The sequence below is a fragment of the Microcaecilia unicolor genome, chromosome 8 (assembly GCF_901765095.1).
Source record: "Microcaecilia unicolor chromosome 8, aMicUni1.1, whole genome shotgun sequence".
Lineage (NCBI taxonomy): Eukaryota > Metazoa > Chordata > Amphibia > Gymnophiona > Siphonopidae > Microcaecilia > Microcaecilia unicolor.
In genome coordinates this window covers 246,619,668-246,640,524 of record NC_044038.1, presented here as the reverse complement: position 1 = coordinate 246,640,524, position 20,857 = coordinate 246,619,668, and the positions used below count along the sequence as shown (strand labels likewise).

The window sequence follows — 20,857 nt, the reverse complement described above, 5'->3', positions numbered from 1 at the left end:
AAAATAATGAGTGGAGTGGAAGGGGTAGGCTTGAATCACTTGTTTACTCTTTCCAAAAATACTAGGACTAGGGGACAAGCAATGAAGTTACAAAGTAGTAAATGTAAAACAAATTAGAGAAAATATTTCTTCACTCAACATGTAATTAAACTCTAGAATTATTTGCCAGAGAATGCGGTAAAAGCAATTAGATTAACAAGGTTTTAAAAAGTTTAAATAACTTCCTAAAAGAAAAGTCCAGAGACCATTATTAAAATGGACTTGGGGAAAATTATTTTGGGATAAGCAGCATAAAATGTACTGAACTTTTTCAGGTATTTGTGACCTGGATTGGCCACTGTTGGAAACAGGACGCTGGGCTTGATGGACCTTTGGTCTTTCCCAGTATGGTAACACTTATGTTCTTATGTACTGCTAATCATTTGTATTGCGCTATTAGATGTACATAGCGCTGTGTGGGAAGCACTAGCACGTGCTTACCGCAGCTTAAAAGGGAATGGGACTTGATAGACCACCTTTCTGTGTTTTTTGCAACTACATTCAAAATGGTTTACATAGTATATACAGGTCCTTATTTGTACCTGGGTCAATAGAGGATTAAGTGACTTGCCCAGAGTCAGAAGGAGCTGCAGTGGGAATTGAACCCAGTTCCCCAGGAACAAAGTCCGCTGTACTAAGGAAAAGTCCATAGACCGTTATTAAATGGACTTGGGGAAAATCCACTATTTCTGGGATAAGCAGTATAAAATGTTTTGTACATTTTTGGGATCTTGCCGGGTATTTGTGACCTGGATTGGCCACTGTTGGAAACAGGATGCTGGGCTTGATGGACCTTTGGTCTTTCCCAGTATGGCAATACTTATGTACCCTTTGATAAATTACAAATGTGTGCGTGTGCTAAAAGATATCTTTTTTTGTCTTGAGGGGGAGTGCCTAGGGGTAGAGAGTGGACATGTCTGTGCTTGTTTATCTACTTTACCATGTACTGATTAATGCGTGATTAGCGAATGAGTCCTTAACCACCTACAAACAGGTGGCAGTTAAGTGCTCAGGCAGTAATTATTTTTAATGGCATCATTAGCACATGGCCGTTAATACAAAAAAACCCAGAAAACTGGTCATTTTACTACTGCAATAGATAACAGCGAGCTAAGGCCAATTTTTCCACAGCTTAGTAAACGGACCCCCAAATTTGCTGGTCTGTTTTGCACAATTTTTCATGGTGAAATTTACACATTATCCTTAAACATGTCTCACACATAAAATTAATTACACATACACACACACACACACACACACACACACAAAATACTCGCTGGCCAATATTCGTTGATATTTCGCCCACAGACCGCCCTGGCCCTAACCGGATAGCACAGGGGGGCCTGCGGTTTACTCAGTATCAGTGGCACATAGAGTGGGTTTAAACTGGTCAGGAGCCTCTCGGTTAAATCCTCTTGAATATCAGGTTTTACAGAAGCTTCTAAACTTTTACTCAGTCTGTAAACCCTACACTTCTTAAAAACAAAGGTAAATTGATCTAGCTGACCCCAAACCTTTTGGGGTAGACCAGATGCAAATTTAGAATCCTAGTCCAGGGAATGGCAACTGCTCCAGGGTGTGTCTGGATTTATTCTTCCAAGGCTGGCTCTAGTGAACGCAATCCTTCATGGTCAGCAGTGTACGTCAGCCTGGAGATAAGGCCATAATGGCATACAGAGGGATAAGTGAGAAAGTCCAATGTCCAGTAATGTCTGTGAATCTTACTGGTGTTGCCTTGAGTGGCAGCACAGAAACAAGCATATCCCTCAGTATCTTCAGCAAAACCTTTGGGAAGCAAATGGTAAGATGCTTTGCAATGAAATCCATGTTTGTGTGCATCTGGCATTAAATGCACACATCACGTTTGGTCAGAATTAAAGGTGTTTTGTTTTCATTTTTGTTATTTGTGTATCTGCTTTGTCACTTTTTTAGAACAGCATTATAATCGCCTCATAATGAACAAATGTGATACCACATGGCTTGGCTGAAGATAATGGAGCAGGGGCGTAGCCAGACAACAGATTTTGGGTGGGCCTAGGCAAGAAAAGGGCGGGCACCAAGTGTTCTCTCCCCACCACCACCAAAAATATATCTCAGCTGGCAGGAAAATTCTTCTTTCCACCTTGGCAGTCTGCAGCAGGCAGGCACTGAAAACTGAGCAGGTGCCGGTATCATGGACAGTAGCATTTTCGTTACCATCAGGGGGAAGTCTTCTGCTGATGGACCTTGGGATAGCCACCAGCTACCACTAAACATGTGCTACTGTTGGGTGGGCCTGAGCTCTAAGTGGGTGGGCCCTAGCCCACCCAGGCCCACCTGTGGCTACACCACTGCAACGGAGCAAGTAGTGGGTGGAGGGTGAAAACTGGAAGCATGCAAATACGTGTGGTGATCGGTGGGTTTACCTAGGTATCAAGAAAGTGAACCTGCTCTGTAGAATCAGGTTGCTGGTGAGATAAAGATTCTTAAAATCAGGACAAAACTTCTCCAGGGCTTCTTATCCATGGATCCAGATGAGAGATGCAACCAATACATTTCAGATAGAAAATGGGCTGCTAGACGTACGAACTGAAGAACCATTATCTCAAGTGCGGTAATACATTGACATTTCTACCTACCTCTTTGTCCCTTTGTGTTTTCTTCCTTCACCCTACAGTCACTCCATCTTCTCATATTTATCCCCTCCCCATTGAACTCCATTTCCGAATAAATGTGATAGTCTACAGTATACGGTGCCTCCAGCATGTTTAACTGTGCCAGCTCATAGATTTGTCTCTTTTGCAAGCGTTTTCATGCAGTTCTGTCTGATGGATCTAGAATAAATCACGGCAAATGGTTCACCTTTTATTAAAAGATCTAATTTCACAGGAAACTATGGGAAATTAGCCGAGGTGATCACCAAGAGCTCTAAGAAAGGTGTGAAAGCAGAGGTGCCGGAGGAAAAACAGTCACTGCTGGACACAGGCTCAGAAGATGAACTAGACATGGAGGTTTTACCATCCATTACAGCACAACAGGACAAGTCGGTGACTCCCGGCAAGAGAGCTGAGCCCACGGAATATGACAGGTGATTTATTAACCACAGCAGCTGCTTTCTAGGTTAAATCTAAGTAGTATAGCTACTCCTATGTGGCTTTATGTGGCATGCATGATTATAGTTCTGACATCTCTATTTCCCTTGCATATCCCATCTTTACATATTCTCCCACCTCTCTCCCTTTAATGAAACTAACGTCTCTGGAGACAGTTGTCACTGTGCTGAACCCGAGATGCAGGGTCCCTGCCAGGCCCCTGCACATGCTTGGAAAATCCTTCCTTTGGCCAGGTCTGGGAAGAGCCTTCTGAACCTTGGAATGAAGAGCCTGGCCAAACTGTGGCATGCAGATGACCAATACCATTTTGTGACTACACTGTTCTCGCGTCCGTGACATCAATGCGTACATTATGTAACTGTTGGCACACATGTGCGACAACACACACCTCACACTGGGTTGCTTTACTGCAGGCCACGCTGCCATTTTAGCGCAAATAGCCAAAAATGCATAACTAAGGAAACAGTAGAAAAGTTTTTTAAAGTAAGTTTTAAGTCCCAAATCACTGGGCCAGAAAACAATTACTGAAGCGCAGAGATCCTAACTTGAGACCCCAAATCACATAGTTCCAGCAAAAATTGCCTGACTCAAGGAGTATCCGTAGTGTAAGAATAATTTGATCACACCTGCAGTGACAAAATAAGCCTGAAAATACATAAAAAGCCTGATATCCAAAAGGCAGGAGAGGGCTCTGCCCAGCTAAACCCTGATGACCTGGTCATCCGCTAAGATTCAGTGACACTCAAGTGGGAAGTGCTGCTGAATATTGCCTGTGACGGCCCCGTCACTGTCCAGTTAGCGCCAGGGCGGTCTGGGGTGCTGCTGGCATTAAAGCAGTTAGCGGTAATATTCACTCCCCTGCCCTAACTTTATCCATTGAGCTAACTGAGCACTGGGATGTATATCAGCTGCTGCCCACGTAATTCTGGGTGACTACACTTACCAGATATTCAGTTCTGGAAACCCCTTTTTTCATCTGCGTTTCCATCTCTCCCTCCCTCCCCTCACCACTGTTATTGATTTCTAAGTGTTGCATCTTTTGCTCTGGGTCTGAGTGAAATGGTTTTGTTCTTTTTAGTTCTTACAGTTGCATTCCACTAGTTCACGAGAAGCCCTGTGTTTACATCTGGAGTAACTGGGAAGATCACACATGGAGACTCTGCAATTCAAACTGGATTATTAAGATAGCAGAACGACTGGTGAGCTCACCTTTACGTGCTGATTCTCAGAACTGGTCATTTTCAAACAGTCTACAGTGGCTTTTAACATACATGTTTGAATGTCCTGGGGATTAAACATATCCAAGCAAGCATGGATGTGAAAGTCAAATGATGTTAGATCTAGTGACTGGATGAGACACAATAGGGGAGACATGAAAATATTAAATAAAGTTGGTGCCAAAATGAATCTCTATGGGACCCCACAGGTGAAGGTATATAGTCACTGGAACGTTCACCTGCCAAAGTCCCGAGTGTGTCTTATGAGTAAGATAAGAGTGAAACCAAGCCAGGACCTTCCCAGAAAGTCCAATATCTCATAATCTGTCAAGTAGCAGGTAGTGATCATTAAGTACAGTTTGTCCGAATTGATATTACTTTCCTCAAAAATAATGATCCCATTTAGCGCTGTTTCAGTACTATTTTGTCTAAAGCCAGTCTGATGATGATGGAACATGTGTGTTTTTTCAAAACGATAATGCGCTTGTTGGACAATAATTTGAACAGATGAAAGTACTCTGTTTGGGATCCTTAATTCTAGGGCAGATTGATGCTGCTTATATCTCTGAGTCAGACATAAACAGATCATGTCATGTCTAAAAGGAACAGAGAAAGCTGAGGTGCTTCAGTGTTTTAGAAGGTAACGTAATGGAATATCTTAGAAATTATAGGGCCAGAAGGTTTATTAAAGCTGAAAAAGAAAGACCTAGAGAAAGAATGATGAGCTCTTCCTGGTAAATAGGATCTGCTATTCCGATGTGATGCCGGTTCAACAAAACTTCAGAGGCAATTGTAGATTGCTTATCTTGCTGCAAAAGAAATTTGCTAGATCTTGAGCTGAGATTGTGGAGTCAATGAAACTTACAGGAGAGTGAGGCTTTAATAGTAGCAGCAACTTCACCTCCGAGAATGCCTTTTTGTAAGACTATAGAGTTCTAAACATGTGGATGTTTGAGAACGTCACCACTGTCATTCTAGAACTGGCATTTCAGTAGTGCTAAGTTAGGGCCATACGAGGGACCTGTATTACATAGATAATGAGTCCGAGACTTCAGCAGGGCAAGGCATCATAGGTCGATGTAGGGGATCTAACCCATGACAGTCAAAGTTTATATAAAAATGCTGTGTGAAAGACTCGACTGCAAAATTCTTGAGATCTGTAGACAGGTTTTGCTTTTAAGAACCACATTTAAGGATGCCCAAAGTGAGTAAGCAATGGTCAGGCCAAGGCATAGCTTGTATTCTATAAATTATATGCGGATCTTTGTGCCCCACCTACATGGTTATAGAACAGCACTTAGGCAGTGTTTTGACATACACGTGAATATGGGCACTTGGGTTCTGAAGAGGTTAAACTTACAGAGCAAGTACTGGACATTAGCTGAAAAAAAGTAACTTTTTCTGCAGGAACATGGACTTGATGAAGTAGAGAAACTTACAAAGAGACCTAAATCCAAACCAGAAGTAAGACTGAAACAGGTCTTGGAAGAATTTGTAGCTGGCTGCAGGTGAGTGGACATCGTTAATGTTTGCTTCAGGATCATATGCAACTAGGCAGTTGCCTAGGGTAGCTGGGTCTGAAGGGATGTTAGGCTATGGCCCACCCTCTGAAGCTTCTGCTGCTTTCCCATATCTTCACTGACCTCTCGGCTGCTGTCACTGACATTAGTCACCCCCTACCTCTTCTTCTGAGTTTTCTGCCTTCCCCTACTACATTGGAGGCTCAGCCACCACAAGTGTACGTTTATGAAAACAACAAATGGAATAAAGATAAAATAAAACTGATTATAAGTAAGAGATGATTGTAACCATGTAAAACAACACAGAAGCAAAAAACATAAATAAAAAAATCAATACACACATACAATAACAAAAAATAAAGCAGTCGCTTGAAGCTATTTTGCTGTCCTAACAGTTTTCTGCGAAGCAGCACTGAATATTGGTGGTACCTGGACAACTTCCATCTCTGCCTTGGTCTGCCATTGAACCACTCCCACACTATTTGGGTTTTGGCCAGGTACTTGTGACCTGGATTGGCCACTGTTGGAAGCAGGATACTGGGCTAAATGGACCATTGATCTGACCCAGTATGGCTATTCTTACCATTCTTTAATGTTGCTACTGTTTGCTGTTAATTATAAATAAAGGTGATGTGGAACCCCAGACACTTCTAAGTAGCAAACAAATCCAACTTTGCATAAATTTCATCTCAGAGTTTGAGGGAAACTTTAGAAACCTTTTACGTGCATAAAACCACTCTTTTTAAACGAGGTTACGGTGTAGGCTGGTATGTAATTTTACATTAGATCCACTTAGAGAAGAAGTTAGGCTGGACTGTGGATAGAGTTGTGATTTCTGGGCTAATATTTAGTCTTGCTCCCAAGCAGACAATGTCAGAACCCAAAACCTAGCCACTACTTCTGCAGAATTTGTGCCATTCCTGCTCTGTAAACCTAGCTGACCTGTTACCTTCAATCAGTCCCCAAGTCTTCGGCCTCTCCTAGTTTATTCTTTACTTTGTGTGAATACACAACCCCGATTCAGGGGCATGAGAGAACCATAAAGAGAAGAAAGGAAAGCTCACTCTCTCCCAGTGGCGTTCCTAGGGGGGCGGACACCCGGGGTGGCGCCCCGCCCCCCAGGTGCAGCGCCCCCCCCGATGCAGCGTGGACCCCCCCCCAGCGAAAACCCCCCTCCGCGAAAGAACCCCCCCCGGGTGCATGCCGCTGGGGGGGGGGGGGTTCCGCAGCGTGCACCTGCTGCGAGTTTACTAACTTTGCTCGTTCGCTGCAGCTCCCTCTGCCCCAGAACAGGAAGTAACCTGTTCCGGGGCAGAGGGAGCTGCAGCGAACGAGAGAAGTTAGCGAACTCTCGCACCAGGCACGTGCCGCGGCACCCCCCAGCGGCGTGCACCTGGGGCGGACCGCCCCCACCTCCCCCCTTGGTACGCCACTGCTCTCTCCTCCCAAGGATCACATCTACATCTTCCAGCCAATGGCGTAGCCAGGGGGAGTGCCAGGGGAGCAGCCGCTCCCCCAAATGGAGTTCTGCCAGCTCCGGCGCCTATTTTTTCTCAATGTGTTGCATTGAAAATGTGCGCCATCGCCGGTGGAAGTCCGCTCTTGCGCCACTCTCGCTCCCCCGCGCCATCAACCTGGCTCCGCTTCTGCTTCCAGCTCCCTCCTCTGTACACCTACAGATCTCCCTTGAATCTACATTTAGCTACAGAGGCCCGAAACTTTGGAACCACATCTCAGAATAGAAACCCTTACTCCAAATTCAAAACTCTTCTCAAAACTCACCTTTTTTCTTAGCTGCTCTATTTCCATCTTAAGTCTTCCTCCTCCACTGCCAACATCCCTCATCCCTGTCTTCTTTCCCCATTTTGTCTTATTTTAAACTGCACTGAAGCTCTATTTTTGGCCGTATTGTAGCATATCAAGAATCTGTAATAGATAGATAAATAAATACGAATTACGTGAGGAAAAAGGTCCGGTGGAGAATGAAAGGCATCAAGGTTAGAAAGAATCCAGTAAAATTGTGATGATTAATAGAAATGTCACCTACCCTACTGGGGAGCCTTGAGGTGTTGCTTTTCTTTGTGGCTAAATTAAATCCCTGACCCTGCATCTCTTCTCATACATGGAATTCCAGGCAATTCTCTCTGAATGCAGAGAAGAAAACAATGTCTCGCCCTAACAACTTGGACCGTTGTCGTATGAAGTCTTTGATGTACAACATTGTAAGTGGTCCAGCAGCGGCACGATGGGAACCAAAGAATGAACCATGATATGTCTTCCTGTTTGCAGCTTCAGGTTTGGCCATGAGGATTATGAACTGAGCAAGCCAAACCTGTGTGCAGTGACCGTCTTTGAAAGCTTCTGCTAGTTTTACATCTGTAGAAGCTGGATAACGAATTGCATTGCTGTGTTTCAGTGAACTAGTCCATCCCAGCTCATGGCTCTCGTACCATCACTGTACATCAATTGTTTATTTATTTGTTTTTGAGTTGCACATTTTAGTTGGTAGGTGAAAACAAGTTATATTCAGGTATAGTAGTTTTTTTCCTTTTTCTAAAGGGCTAACAATCTTAAAACCTCCCTTTCTAACACTTGTTAATATACACACATTAATGCCAGGTAATGCATTCAATTTCACGTAAGCTCCTTTATCTTCAGTGGGACCTATTTAATGTTACTGCAAGCTAGCCAATAAGAGTGAACTGACTTACCTCTAGTTATAGGACTGTCACTGGGCTTTCAATCCTTGCTTTGCTGGTTCTGATGCTGGTGTAAGTACTTAGTGATCTATAAGGGAAAGTAGCACAGTGACTGTGCTGCCGCTACGCGTACAGATACCAGATTTAATATACAAGGGCATGCTAAGTGCCAACGTTCAACTTACCATGGTCACATGGTCACTGACTCAAAGTAAATATAGGAGTGAGGGAGAAAGTGATTGGACTAGATCATCACTAAAGGACCAGCTGCCTCCCAGACTTTCTTTGGATATTGCCAGGTCTGGTTAATTACTTCATGTTTTGACTATGGTTATAGGTCTGGTGAATTTTATTGGCATTTCACAAGGAGGCCATAGCAACTAGATAATTATACTAGCCGGAGGCTTTATGACTCCCAGGTGCCCTTAGATCTATTTTCCAGTTCTTTTATGGGTATTTCTCAAAAGGTTTCATGTTTAGTAGAACATTTTGTAAAATACTTGGGAAAATTAGGAACAGTCGAGTTCCACCCTAGAAGTCTTATACAGAATGGAGGGAGCTGTACCTTCTAGCACAGGCCAAGTACTGCACTGTGGGCACTGCCTGTCCCTTTAAATAATAATAAGAGGACGAACAAGCACAGGCTTTCTGTTTTTTCACTGGGGATTAATGTTTTTTATTCTATTTCATACAACTATTTTCCCAAAGTGGTTTATATCACAGAAAACAATAAAACAAATGATTGCATAAAAATTGAAGAGACAGCTTTCAAGGCCATTTCGGACTTCAGAAATTTGCTGAACCTTGGGGTAATTATAAGTACTTGGGTTTCATATCCTCACATGTGAAGGTGAAAAGTCCATATGTAGGTTCACTTCTCATGTACTCTTGCGGCTGGAGATGGAAATACGTGCTTACTTTTCAGTTTTCATGCATGTTTCTTTGGAACGAGTATCCGTACAACTTAGCAGTTGTAAATATCTGCAAATATATATATATTTTTAGGAAGTTTCCAAAGTCAAACTGAAAATGAGTGCAACATAAAAAGTATCTGAACTTTGCAGCTACCTGGCCTTACAAACTCCCAAAATATACTAAGTGATATTTATTTAGGATTTATTTACTGTCTTTTTGAAGGAATTCACTCAAGGCGGTGTAGAGCAAGAAAGGGGGGAAAGGGAAATGGGACTTGATTTACTGCTTTTCTGAGGTTTTTTTTGCAACTACATTCAAAGCGGTTTACATATATTCAGGTACTTATTTTGTACCAGGGGCAATAGAGGGTTAACTGACTTGCCCAGAGTCACAAGGAGCTGCAGTGGGAATTGAACTCAGTTCCCCAGGATCAAAGTCCACTGCACTAACCACTAGGCTACTCCTCCACTCATTCCATCAATAAGAGCGAACCTCATCAGTGATGTCACAATGGCTTGATTGCCATATACAGTTCCCCAGGATCAAAGTCCACTGCACTAACCACTAGGCTACTCCTCCACTTGTTCCACCAATAAGAGCCAACCTCATCAGTGATGTCACAATGGCTTGATTGCCCGATACTTGGCTCACTTCTGATATTGTGATGTCATAAGGGAAAGGGAAATGGGACTTGATATACCGCCTTTCTGAGGTTTTTTGCAACCACATTCAAAGCGGTTTACATATATTCAGGTACTTATTTTGTACCAGGGGCAATGGAGGGTTAAGTGACTTGCCCAGAGTCACAAGGAGCTGCAGTGGGAATTTAACTCAGTTCCCCAGGATCAAAGTCCACTGCACTAACCACTAGGCTACTCCTCAGAGTGGTTAGGAGGAGTCAAACATAAGCAATAGACAGTTACAGCAGTAAAAATATTCAAACAACAATAGAAAGTATGGCATAGTATGTTATATTACAATGGGGCTCATTTTCAAAGCACTTAGTAACGTATGGAACTTTGTAAGCCTTTGAAAATACCCTCCATGTCAACACAATATGCAATAAAACATTTTACTAGACAGCATAGAATTGTAATATTAATATTCTTTAATTGGGTAAGTGAGCAAAGTCAATATGATTCTTTACACTCAGCAGAAAACATCTGAATTCCGCTTATTTCGAACTCTGCTCTTTTCTCTGTAGATCTTATATGCAAAGCAGGGACTTAAAGCAAGCAAACGGCTAACCAGATCCAACGTGGTAGAAAAGATGATCGAGGCTAAGAAAATTCTAACCAAATTACGGTTCTTGGCTAAAGAGGTAAAGTGCAGTAGAATTATACAATAATTCTGATATTACAAAAGGATAAATGATGTATCATACGTCTAACTGTGATAACAGGAGAACTGGATACCCAGGAATGACAGAGATAATGAGCCTCCTGTAATATCAATTACATGCTCCAATAGAAATGTCAGATACTCAAAACAAGAAACAGGTAATGAGGTGGTTTGGTACATTAGCAACTGGAGGAACAGTAACAGGGTACAGTAGTGATTGGGAGGCGGGGCAAGACTTCTACTGTCTGTGCCCTGAAAATGGCAGATACAAATCAAGGTAAGGTATACACAAGAAGTAGCACATATGAGTTTATCTTGTTGGGCAGACTAGATGGACCATGCAGGTCTTTTTCTGCCGTTGTCTACTATGTTACTATGTAGTGTAATAGGTACTGTTCCTGGAGAAAAAGTCCATAAGAAAATAATTAGCAAAGTAGGCTAGGGAGAGCCATTGCTCATTCCTGGGATATGTTGTGACCCCCGACGCTGAGCTTGATTGACCTTCTAACCCAGCTTGGTTTTCCTATGTTCTTATGTAGGAGAAAGGTAGTTTCCAAAGAGGGAGCCTATGTGAAATACAAATAAATGCTCTTATTTTATGATTTCTTTATAAAAGTACATCTCTCATCTGAAAAGAGAAGAAGGCTTATCACAAGAAACCTCTAAACCACTCCAGCCATAAAGTTCTAAAAAAAACCCTCATAATCAAAATCCTTGTACAAATTATTTCGTTTTTATTATGGTGGGACCATCATACAAAAGGCAATTAATCAGGCAGCACTTTCACATATCGCTTTTATCATGTTATAATCATAAAGCAACAGAGTGCAACAAGTTTCCAGCCACCGAGTTAGAACCTGGTTACCACAGCCTGTAGGTCTAACCACTAGGCTACTTCTCCACTAACCCCTCTGTTTACTAAAGCTTAGCTCGAGTTATCTGCAGCAGGGCCCATTTTATTCCTATGGGCCCTGCTGCAGATAACACAAGCTAAGCTTTAGTTCCTTTTATCTTGCTGCACCATATGCCTGGAATAGACTTCCTGAGCCGGTACGTCAAGCTCCATCTCTGGCCGTCTTCAAATCTAAGCTAAAAAACCACCTTTTTGATGCTGCTTTTAACTCCTAATCCTTATTCACTTGTTCAGACCCTTATTTTATCATCCTCACTTTAATAATTCCTTATCTCTTGTTTGTCCTGTTTGTCTGTCCTAATTAGATTGTAAGCTCTGTCGCGCAGGGACTGTCTCTTCATGTTCAAGTGTACAGTGCTGCGTACGTCTAGTAGCGCTATAGAAATGATAAGTAGTAGTAGTGCTTGGGATTCCGGAATCTTGCTACTCTTTGGGATTCCGGAATCTTGCTACTCTTTGGGATTCTGCATGGAATCTTGTCACACTTTGGGATTCCGGAATCTTGCTACTCTTTGTCCTTATCCCTTGTTTGTCCTGTTTGTCTGTCCTAATTAGATTGTAAGCTCTGTCGAGCAGGGACTGTCTCTTCATGTTCAAGTGTACAGCGCTGCGTACGTCTAGTAGCGCTTTAGAAATTATAAGTAGTAGTAGTAGTAGTAAACAACCCCCTAAATGTGAAATTATGAATGAAGAAAACATCAAATAATGCAAACATTTTCACATGCTAAACTGCACATGTTTATTTCTTTTTTTCAGCTGTAAATGCTTTTGCAGAGCCAGGTCAGTTTAGTAGAACAGATTAAGAGAAGGTGCCGTTCCCTTTTACCCTGTTTACTGGTTAAATGCTGCCTAATATCTGGTGTACTTTTGAGCTTGGCAAATCCTACCTAATACATCTTATCTGGGACATTATTAAGTAGTAATGTGATAACTTCCAGCTTCAATAATGCATTATGTGTCTTGCAGCCTCAGTGCACTCTTCCAGATGTACTGATTTGGATGCTGACGAATAATAAACGTGTGGCCTATGTTAGAATTTCAGCCCAAGATGTGCTGTACTCAGTGGTGGAAGAGGAGAAAGGAAAAGACTGTGGGAAGATACACACCGTTTTCTTCAAGGTAAAAACAACACTGATTAAAAACAAGTCCCATGTAAGGTGAGGAAGCCCTGATAATGACATCACTGTTAAGAGGTTTTAAGCTTATGGTAATTCATTTACTTTTATTTCAACATTTTATCAAGTCTTGTAATTTCTATACAACATACAAAGCACACACCCAGAGTCCGACGCAACTGCACCATCCTCTGTAGCTGCAAAGGCCCCAAAACAGTCACTCTACACAGGCCAAAAGACAAAGCTGAAGAGTTAATTCTAGAGGAGTTTCAACAGGGCTAATTCAATGGATGTTATTGCACCAGTGCAACGATTAGCACATTGCTTCACATCCAAGGTTGACTGTTTGTGGACAATTGCCGAAGGCCAATTCTACATCTATGAACCATCATCTTCTTCCATGACAGACAACTCAGAGGAGAAACATACTTCCCTTTCCAAATTTATGCGACAATAGCCTTGGCCCTCCTTTAAGTCTTATCCTTAACCACCTTGATTAATCTAATCACTACAACGCAAGTTTCAACTGCCACCTGGACCCTATTCCATCATATTGAATCAAGATCGCCACACTTGGTCTTTTATTTATGTATTTATTTATTAGGATTTATTTACCGCCTTTTTGAAAGGAATTCACTCAAGGCAGTGTACAGCAAGAATAAAGTCAAACATAAGCAATAGACAATATTCAAACAAAAATTACAAAGTATGGCATAGTATGCTACATTACAATGTCAACACAACACAAAATAAGATAGGGTGTGGGCAAAGATGGAACATATAGATAGATAAGATTGAGTAGAGTAAGAGGAGTAAGAAAATAAGGGACTAGTTAAAGAGTCCTTAGAATAGTAAATCTTATTCTTAGCACAGACTTGGTGACCTACATACTAGAAGAGAGCTATTATCATCCCTATGTTAATTCATCCAACTTGAGACTCAAAAATGCCTTCTAACTACAGACCAGTTTCACAACTGACCAGTCAATATTCACCCTGCGGCGTTTTTAAAAATGCTGACCGTCTCAGGCAGAATTAACCCCAGACATTCAATGTCAGGTCATGTCCAGGCATCAGCACTGAATGTCCATGGCTAATTCATACTTAGCTGGCCACCTGGGCTTATGAGAGTCCCAGCTGATATTCAGCCGGAATGCAGGCCCTGGCTGAAAATCGGCCAGAGCCCGCATAATGGGAAAGAAGTGCCTCTGATCCCCGCCACACACACACACTCTCTGTACCCCAGTCCCGATCTTCCCCTCCCTGTCCCCAAAGCAAACACTAGGCATGTTTTATGAACATCTTTGGTTATATAGCTTTACCCTATCTTGTTTATGAATGTATGACTCTCTCTTTATCAAGACTCCAGGATCCTACAGTGGAGAAATATTTGCAAAAATGGAAATCTATATCTGGCTTGGGGTGACCAAATATGCAAAGAATAGCACTGCGGATCTGCTGGAAGAGTATAAACCGATATACGAGAAGGAAGGACAAATTGTCGATATTCCACCTAACATGCCACCCAGCAGGCTTAGCAAGGATGGTGAGAAAACACATTCATTGTTAATTAAAAACACCTGGTCTTATCTGTCTTTGTACTGGAATCAGAGGTCAGGAAAGAGTGAATAGGAAAGCTGCAATCAAAGCTCTGGATGGGGAGTTAGGGTGTATGTCTAATGAAAGACCACCGATAAGGGCCTAATGAATACGTCTGATTTATGGAGTTTAGAAGAGTTGTAAAGTCAGATACACAAAATGCTTCAACTCCTTTTCTCTTACTACTACTACTACTTAACATTTCTAGAGCGCTACTAGGGTTACGCAGCGCTGTACAAATTAACAAATAAGGACAGTCCCTGCTCAGAAGAGCTTACAATCTAAAGGACGAAATGTCAAGTTGGGGTAGTTTAGATTTCCTGAGAGGAGGTGTAGTGATTAGGTGCCGAAGGTGACATTGAAGAGGTGGGATTTGAGCAATGATTTGAAGATGGGTAGGGAGGGGGCCCGGCGTATGGGCTCAGGGAGTTTGTTCCAAGCATGGGGTGAAGCGAGGTAGAAAGGGCGAAGCCTAGAGTTGGCGGTGGTGGAGAAGGGTACTGAAAGGAGGGATTTGTCAAGAGAGCGGAGGTTACGGGTGGGGACATAAGGGGAGATGAGAGTAGAGAGATTAAGTACCTCATGAGAGGCTCCTGCAGAATTTAACAAGCCATGGAAAAGGAACCAAAGTCCTTTTGTCAACTGGAAACTGGTTAAAACAGTTCACAGACCCAGTATAAAAGAGCCAAATGCTTTTAAAAACAATTTTAAAAAATATGGGTGTATAAGTTAATGCCAGTTACCTTTAAGATGTTATTTTACCATTAACTTGTGTTATTTTAGCACAGGTCCCATTTTATTCAGTGTGTCCCAGTTACTACTAACTGGAGTTAACAGTAAAATTGAACATCTTAACAGTAGCCCACATTGATAATATAAATGTTTAAGGGGGGGGGGGGGTTATTTAACAGAAACTGCATTTTTACTACCTACTTAGCAAGTTCTGTCTCTATCTTCTGCTGTAGGCCAGGGCAACTATATTCTTGTGAGCCAGGAGAAAGCCACACACTGTCTGTCATCTACTGGGTGCCATGGGCAAGGAGGCATTTGTACTCTCCTTCTCTTCTGGGTGACAGGAACCAGCCGCGTTCTTACTATTTCCTCTTCCAAGTGCCAGGAGTCACCCATACTCTGCGTCTCTACTCGTCTGGATTATCTTCTCGCCTACCCCATTCTAAATTGATAAACCTCTCTAACAACCTCAAGTTCTTGATCTCCTTCACTTTGCTTCTTTACTCTGTTGGGTCCTCTCCCCATCTCCAATCCTTTTGTGTCTCTTTAACAAACAAGCTCTTGAGCTCCTACCCACAGTTACTTCTATCCTCCTCTCCCTCTTACTTCTCCTTTTATGGCCCCATCATGGGTTCCTTCATGATTTCTCCCTTGGTTTGTGCTCTCCCCAACTTCCAGTCCAATAGCATATTCCTGGTTCTCTCCTCACCTACTTTGAGTGCTCCTGGAACTGTCAGCGACACCAAAGATGATCTTCAAGTGCAGCTATAGTGCAGGACCTGAGTTATAGACTTTTCAGAGGCTCTGTCTTCTGCATAATTTCACTGGTAACTAGAAGTCCATGTGGAAGAATGGGGAAGGACCACAGCAGAGCTTGTATGTATGAGCTAGTCACAAGCCATGTGCTGACTTCCTATGAACCAGAAGATCTCCATTACTGCTGATAGTGGGCTAGACCCAAGACCAGGCTTTATCTGCTTAGGTTTGGTACAAGGCTCCCTATAGTGCAGAGTCCATGGCAATTGTACACTTGACCTCACCAGATGCTGGACCTGTTCTCCACCTCACACCACCAACACCAATGTTTTGCTCGGTGTCCATTCCTTTTCCTCCCCATTATTCCCTTCTTTTCTTCTCCCATCTGCCAGACATCTTCCTTCCTTTTCCCCATCTTCTTAGACTTTTCTTCCCTCAGCAGCTTCCTTCTTTTTCCTTTCCATTGTCCCCTCAATCTGTCCAAAGTGAACATCACTGAACTTTAAAACTCCTTCCTTTTACTGGGTATGGCAGTGTATTGATGGCTGTGAGCCAACCAGATCAGTTAGAGCACTGGCAGCAGTTGAATCAGTGACTCCCAGAACACGTAGACACCCAGTTCCTCCTCCAATTCTGCTGTGGGGGGTGAAAGTGACAGCAGTGACAGCATTCAGTTCTTGCATGCAGCAGTCTTATGACTGTAATGAAATGCACCAGGATTTCTGTATTAACTGTGGTCTTATTCTTCAGGCATGAAATCAAGCTTAAATAAGTAGGTAACAGCTTCTTCTTTTGCCAGACTTTTGTTACTTCCAGCTACGGGCACACCTGTATCAGGCTCGTGGGATCCTTCCTGCAGATGACAATGGTCTATCAGATCCCTTTGCAAAAGTGATTTTCTCAACCCAATGCCAGACCACCAAGGTAAGAAGCTGCAGTGTCATATCCCAGTATAATCATGATAAAGCTGCTCCATGGACCGACCTAACCTTATGACAGGAACGTTTCATGGGCATGCCCTTCTGCAACAAAAGTATGCTTACTTCTATGTGATCTGCGTGTAGATGTTCCTGGGTATAGTTTGGGTAAAAGGGCGTGTGACAGTGTGACTAGCGGACAGGCCTGGCCCTTAATAAATACAGTGAATACAATCCAAACAAAGCTTATTCATCAAAAGTAACTAAAAAAAAAGACAGAAGAAGAGGTGGTGAAGTGGTAGCCCAAAAGAACCCTACACGGGCCGTGTTTCAGCACTTAGCCTTCCTCAGGGGTCTAAGAAAAGCGAACACAAAATATGTTAAAATATAAACTAGTATAAATATGAAGAAAGACCATTATAGAAATGAGATGAGGATACGATGAGACAGAAAAGGCGATAAAGTAATAAAAGAATATATAAAAGTGCAAAAAAAAAAACCCCCAACCAAGGTAAAGATATGTCAATATAAAAAGAAAGAAAAGAAAATGAAATAAAAAAGGCAACATGAGGTGAAAACAGAAGTGCAGATCATTTTTGCTGGAGAGAAACGTGAACCGTGACAAAAAGATTAATTGTGAGAAGGCAAAAGAGAGACTAAGAACAGGCTGTGATAAACCATGTGATTATCCTAAAGAAGGTATCCTGGTATATGTATGAAATTGTAAGTATTTCACATACCACCTGGGTTAAAAACTTCATGACTTCTGTAGTGGAGAAATGAAAATATCTAAAAAAAAAACTAAAACCAAAAATAATCTTATGTGGCTATTTAAGATTAATTTATTGTACAAAAACACCCCAAATACATAAAACCCAACATGTCCATGTTTAAGCACATGCCTGCATCAGGGGTACAGTAATAATCCAACTTTAATTGGTGCAAAAATGTACAGTAATCAATTAGGTCTGCAATCTGGCAGTCCTCAACTAGTGCCCAGGAGATCCAAATTGGGCTGGACACTTCCCTCCACCCTCCAATCTCCAAGTAAATGGTGGGTAGGGAGTTAGAAGTCTCCTCACTGGGATTTCTTTCCCATCTGGCCTGATGGAAACTGTAAAGTAGAGATCAGGCACAGAAATGTGAAGGAACACTCTTTCCCTACAACTGAAGTGCATGCAAACCAAAGAGTAGAGTGGTTGGGCTCTTCCAAAGAACCTTGAGGGAGATGCAAAAATTCTTGTACATAAAATCTCTCAGCATTGTCCGACGGTGATTTCTTTGCGATTTCTTTTAAACCAAAGCTGTTTTTCTACTTGGGATATAGAGTCAACTTTTCCCACCGTATATTGTTCCTTAGAAACTCCTTCTGGTTCTCTGAATGTAGGATCGGATGAATAGTATACTGATAGTCTTATATACTATATTTTGAGACTCCTGAGGCAGGCACCTAGGCACTGAAACACAGCCGCTGTGTCAATTCTTTTAGTGTATTCTCAATAAAATTTTATGTACAAGAATTTTTGCATCTTCTTTGAGTTCTTTGGAAGAGTCCACCTATCCTACACTTTGGTTTGCGTAAACTATAAAGTAGTCACAATTGCAAGTAGTTATCCAGCTATCTTTCCAGGCTTCAGTGGCATAGCAAGGGTGGCTGCCACCTGGGGCGGTTCACCGCTGCGCACCCCCCCCCCCCCGGATGCAGCATGACACCCCCCTCAGTGCATCAAACCACCCCTTAGCGCATCACCCAAGCCCCCCCCCTTGGCACATCAACCAAGCCCCCCCCCCCCCCGAATGCATTCTTGCCTGCTGTGTGCACGCCGCTGGGGGGGGTGTCGGTTCCCTACTCCCTCTGCCCTGGAACAACCTGTTCCGGGGCAGAGGGAGCAGGGAACCAGCGGAGCCGACACCCTCCCAGCGGCATGCACCCGGGGCGGATCGCCCCCACCACCTCGCCCTTGCTACGCCACTGCCAGGCTTTACTTTTTCTGAAGAAAATATCACTATACAGTATTAGCAAGTAACATCTAGTTTGCTAAGAATAAAAGTAAAAGAGGAAAAAGGGCTTCGGTGGCTTGAAGCAGTTATCCAAACAATACTTTTCATAATGTCCACCAGGAGCTGACTTCAGGGATCATTGAGGTCGTTATGTCACTATCATGACATTATGAGGTTCTGAGATATGCCAAGTTACCCATTCCAGGGGGGAGACTTTTTGGCCAGTCTTGGATTTCTGCCAGCCTCATCCTGGTGCATTATGGGACCTGCAGCACTGATTTCAATGGACAGAATCATGGCCTACAAATACTACACTGCTTTGGGATGTAAGGTTAAGACCAGAACTGGCCAAAACGTCTCCCTCCTGGAATGGGTAACTTGGAAGCTCTGGGTTCTGTATTCATTCTCACCTGCGTTTAATAATACTTACTAATTGTTGATAACTGCATTCACTTAGATTTTGGAAGAAACGTTGGCACCCATGTGGAATGAGCTGCTTCTGTTTGATCAGCTTGTGATAGACGGAAAAAAGGAGGATTTGAAGACTGACCCTCCAGTTATCATCATAAACATCTTTGATTCTGACAAATTTGTAAGTAAGCAAATAACGAAAATGACATTCTGTGGTGAGGCCTTCGCACCTTAATTGTACAGAGTGTGTGTGTTGCGTGTGTTGGGGGAGAAGGTAGGCAAAACACGCATTGCTGTGGCTCATGTTGGTTGTGTAATATAATGGGATGGTGGTAATGTGAGTGACGGAAAGGCATGGAATCCTCACAAAATACAGGCAGAGGGCAATGCAGTGTCAAAAGGAAAAGCTTTATTACTGTACAAAAAGGGAAATAATCAGGCCAGTTTCCTCACATGCTTTTCACTCTCAATAAAGTCTCTTAAACATAATCCAGAAACCTTGTTCCTGAGGAAGAGACAGCGATGGGGAATGGGAGGGCTTGATTGAGGGAGATGGAAAGCTTTAGGCAGATGCAGTGCAAACAAAGAGATTAAAGTGAGCAGGAGAGATGAAATCTGAGTGGATACAGAAGCAGAAAAATACAATTTTACTTTATTTACTTCTAGTCTGCATAACCACATTGACTATTGCCCACATAAAACCGACATTCCGCACCTAACGCCCTCATCATCACACATAATAGACATATTTAGAAAAGAAGCAGCAAATGGACAGGAGATGCTTTTCACATGGCTTGATAGAAATCTAGGATGGTGGAAAGTTTTTCCTGGATGTTGTATTATTATATTTTGAATTATACATAACGGCAATTAGGAGCCAGGGTTAAACAGTGCAATTGGATTCGACCATTCTGTTACATCACAGTTATTCATAACTATAGGTCTCTTTCCATACCATATTTTTTTATAGACCTCCGATGTGAAATATTATAAAATTGGAAAACCTTATTTTCAGGGATTCATATAGAGGGAATTGTTGTTTTTGACATTGTAGTAGCAAAAATGGAAAGTAAAGTTCAAGAAGCTAAAAATAATTAGGATACTACCAAGGAAGTGTGTGTGTGTGGGGGGGGGGGGGGGGGGAGGAGCCTTGACCGATCAGTGATACTACATGGAAAACGAATCCCTTTTTCTGTCTAGGGATCACCTGAATTCCTGGGCCGTGCATTTGCTGTTCCAAATATTAAACTAGTGGATGACCCTTACATACAGCCTGCACTACAGTTTTTTTACATTTACCGAGGTCACATGTCAGCGGGAGAATTGCTGGCCACATTCGAACTGATTGAACTGGATTACACTGGATTCCTGGAGGTAACGCATGAGCAGTGTGTGAAATGCTCTCTTTATGTTCTGCAGTCAGACTTTTCTAACCTAATTTAACATCTGTAATAGCAGAAGTGCTGCAGAGCTTCATTTGCTGGCCATTTGCTCACTGGTCTAAGATTTGAAGTTATTTTCTTGTTTTGCACATTGCAAACACTGGCCAAAAATTAAGCTTTTGCAATATTAAGCTCCTGAGATTAAGCGA

The 20,857-nt window shown here is 42.5% G+C and overlaps 1 protein-coding gene across 1 annotated transcript in view; it reads left to right on the top strand.

Moving 5' to 3' along the window:
• LOC115476527 (fer-1-like protein 4) overlaps positions 1 to 20,857 on the top strand; it is a 149,912-nt gene that overhangs the window by 53,474 nt on the left and 75,581 nt on the right. The window contains exons 17-26 of the mRNA XM_030212946.1: positions 2,908 to 3,106; positions 4,210 to 4,330; positions 5,756 to 5,856; positions 8,003 to 8,090; positions 10,687 to 10,803; positions 12,703 to 12,855; positions 14,213 to 14,396; positions 16,737 to 16,861; positions 19,313 to 19,447; positions 20,467 to 20,640. Of these exons, the coding sequence (XP_030068806.1) occupies positions 2,908 to 3,106; positions 4,210 to 4,330; positions 5,756 to 5,856; positions 8,003 to 8,090; positions 10,687 to 10,803; positions 12,703 to 12,855; positions 14,213 to 14,396; positions 16,737 to 16,861; positions 19,313 to 19,447; positions 20,467 to 20,640 (1,397 nt within the window). The remainder of the gene's footprint in view (positions 1 to 2,907; positions 3,107 to 4,209; positions 4,331 to 5,755; positions 5,857 to 8,002; positions 8,091 to 10,686; positions 10,804 to 12,702; positions 12,856 to 14,212; positions 14,397 to 16,736; positions 16,862 to 19,312; positions 19,448 to 20,466; positions 20,641 to 20,857) is intronic.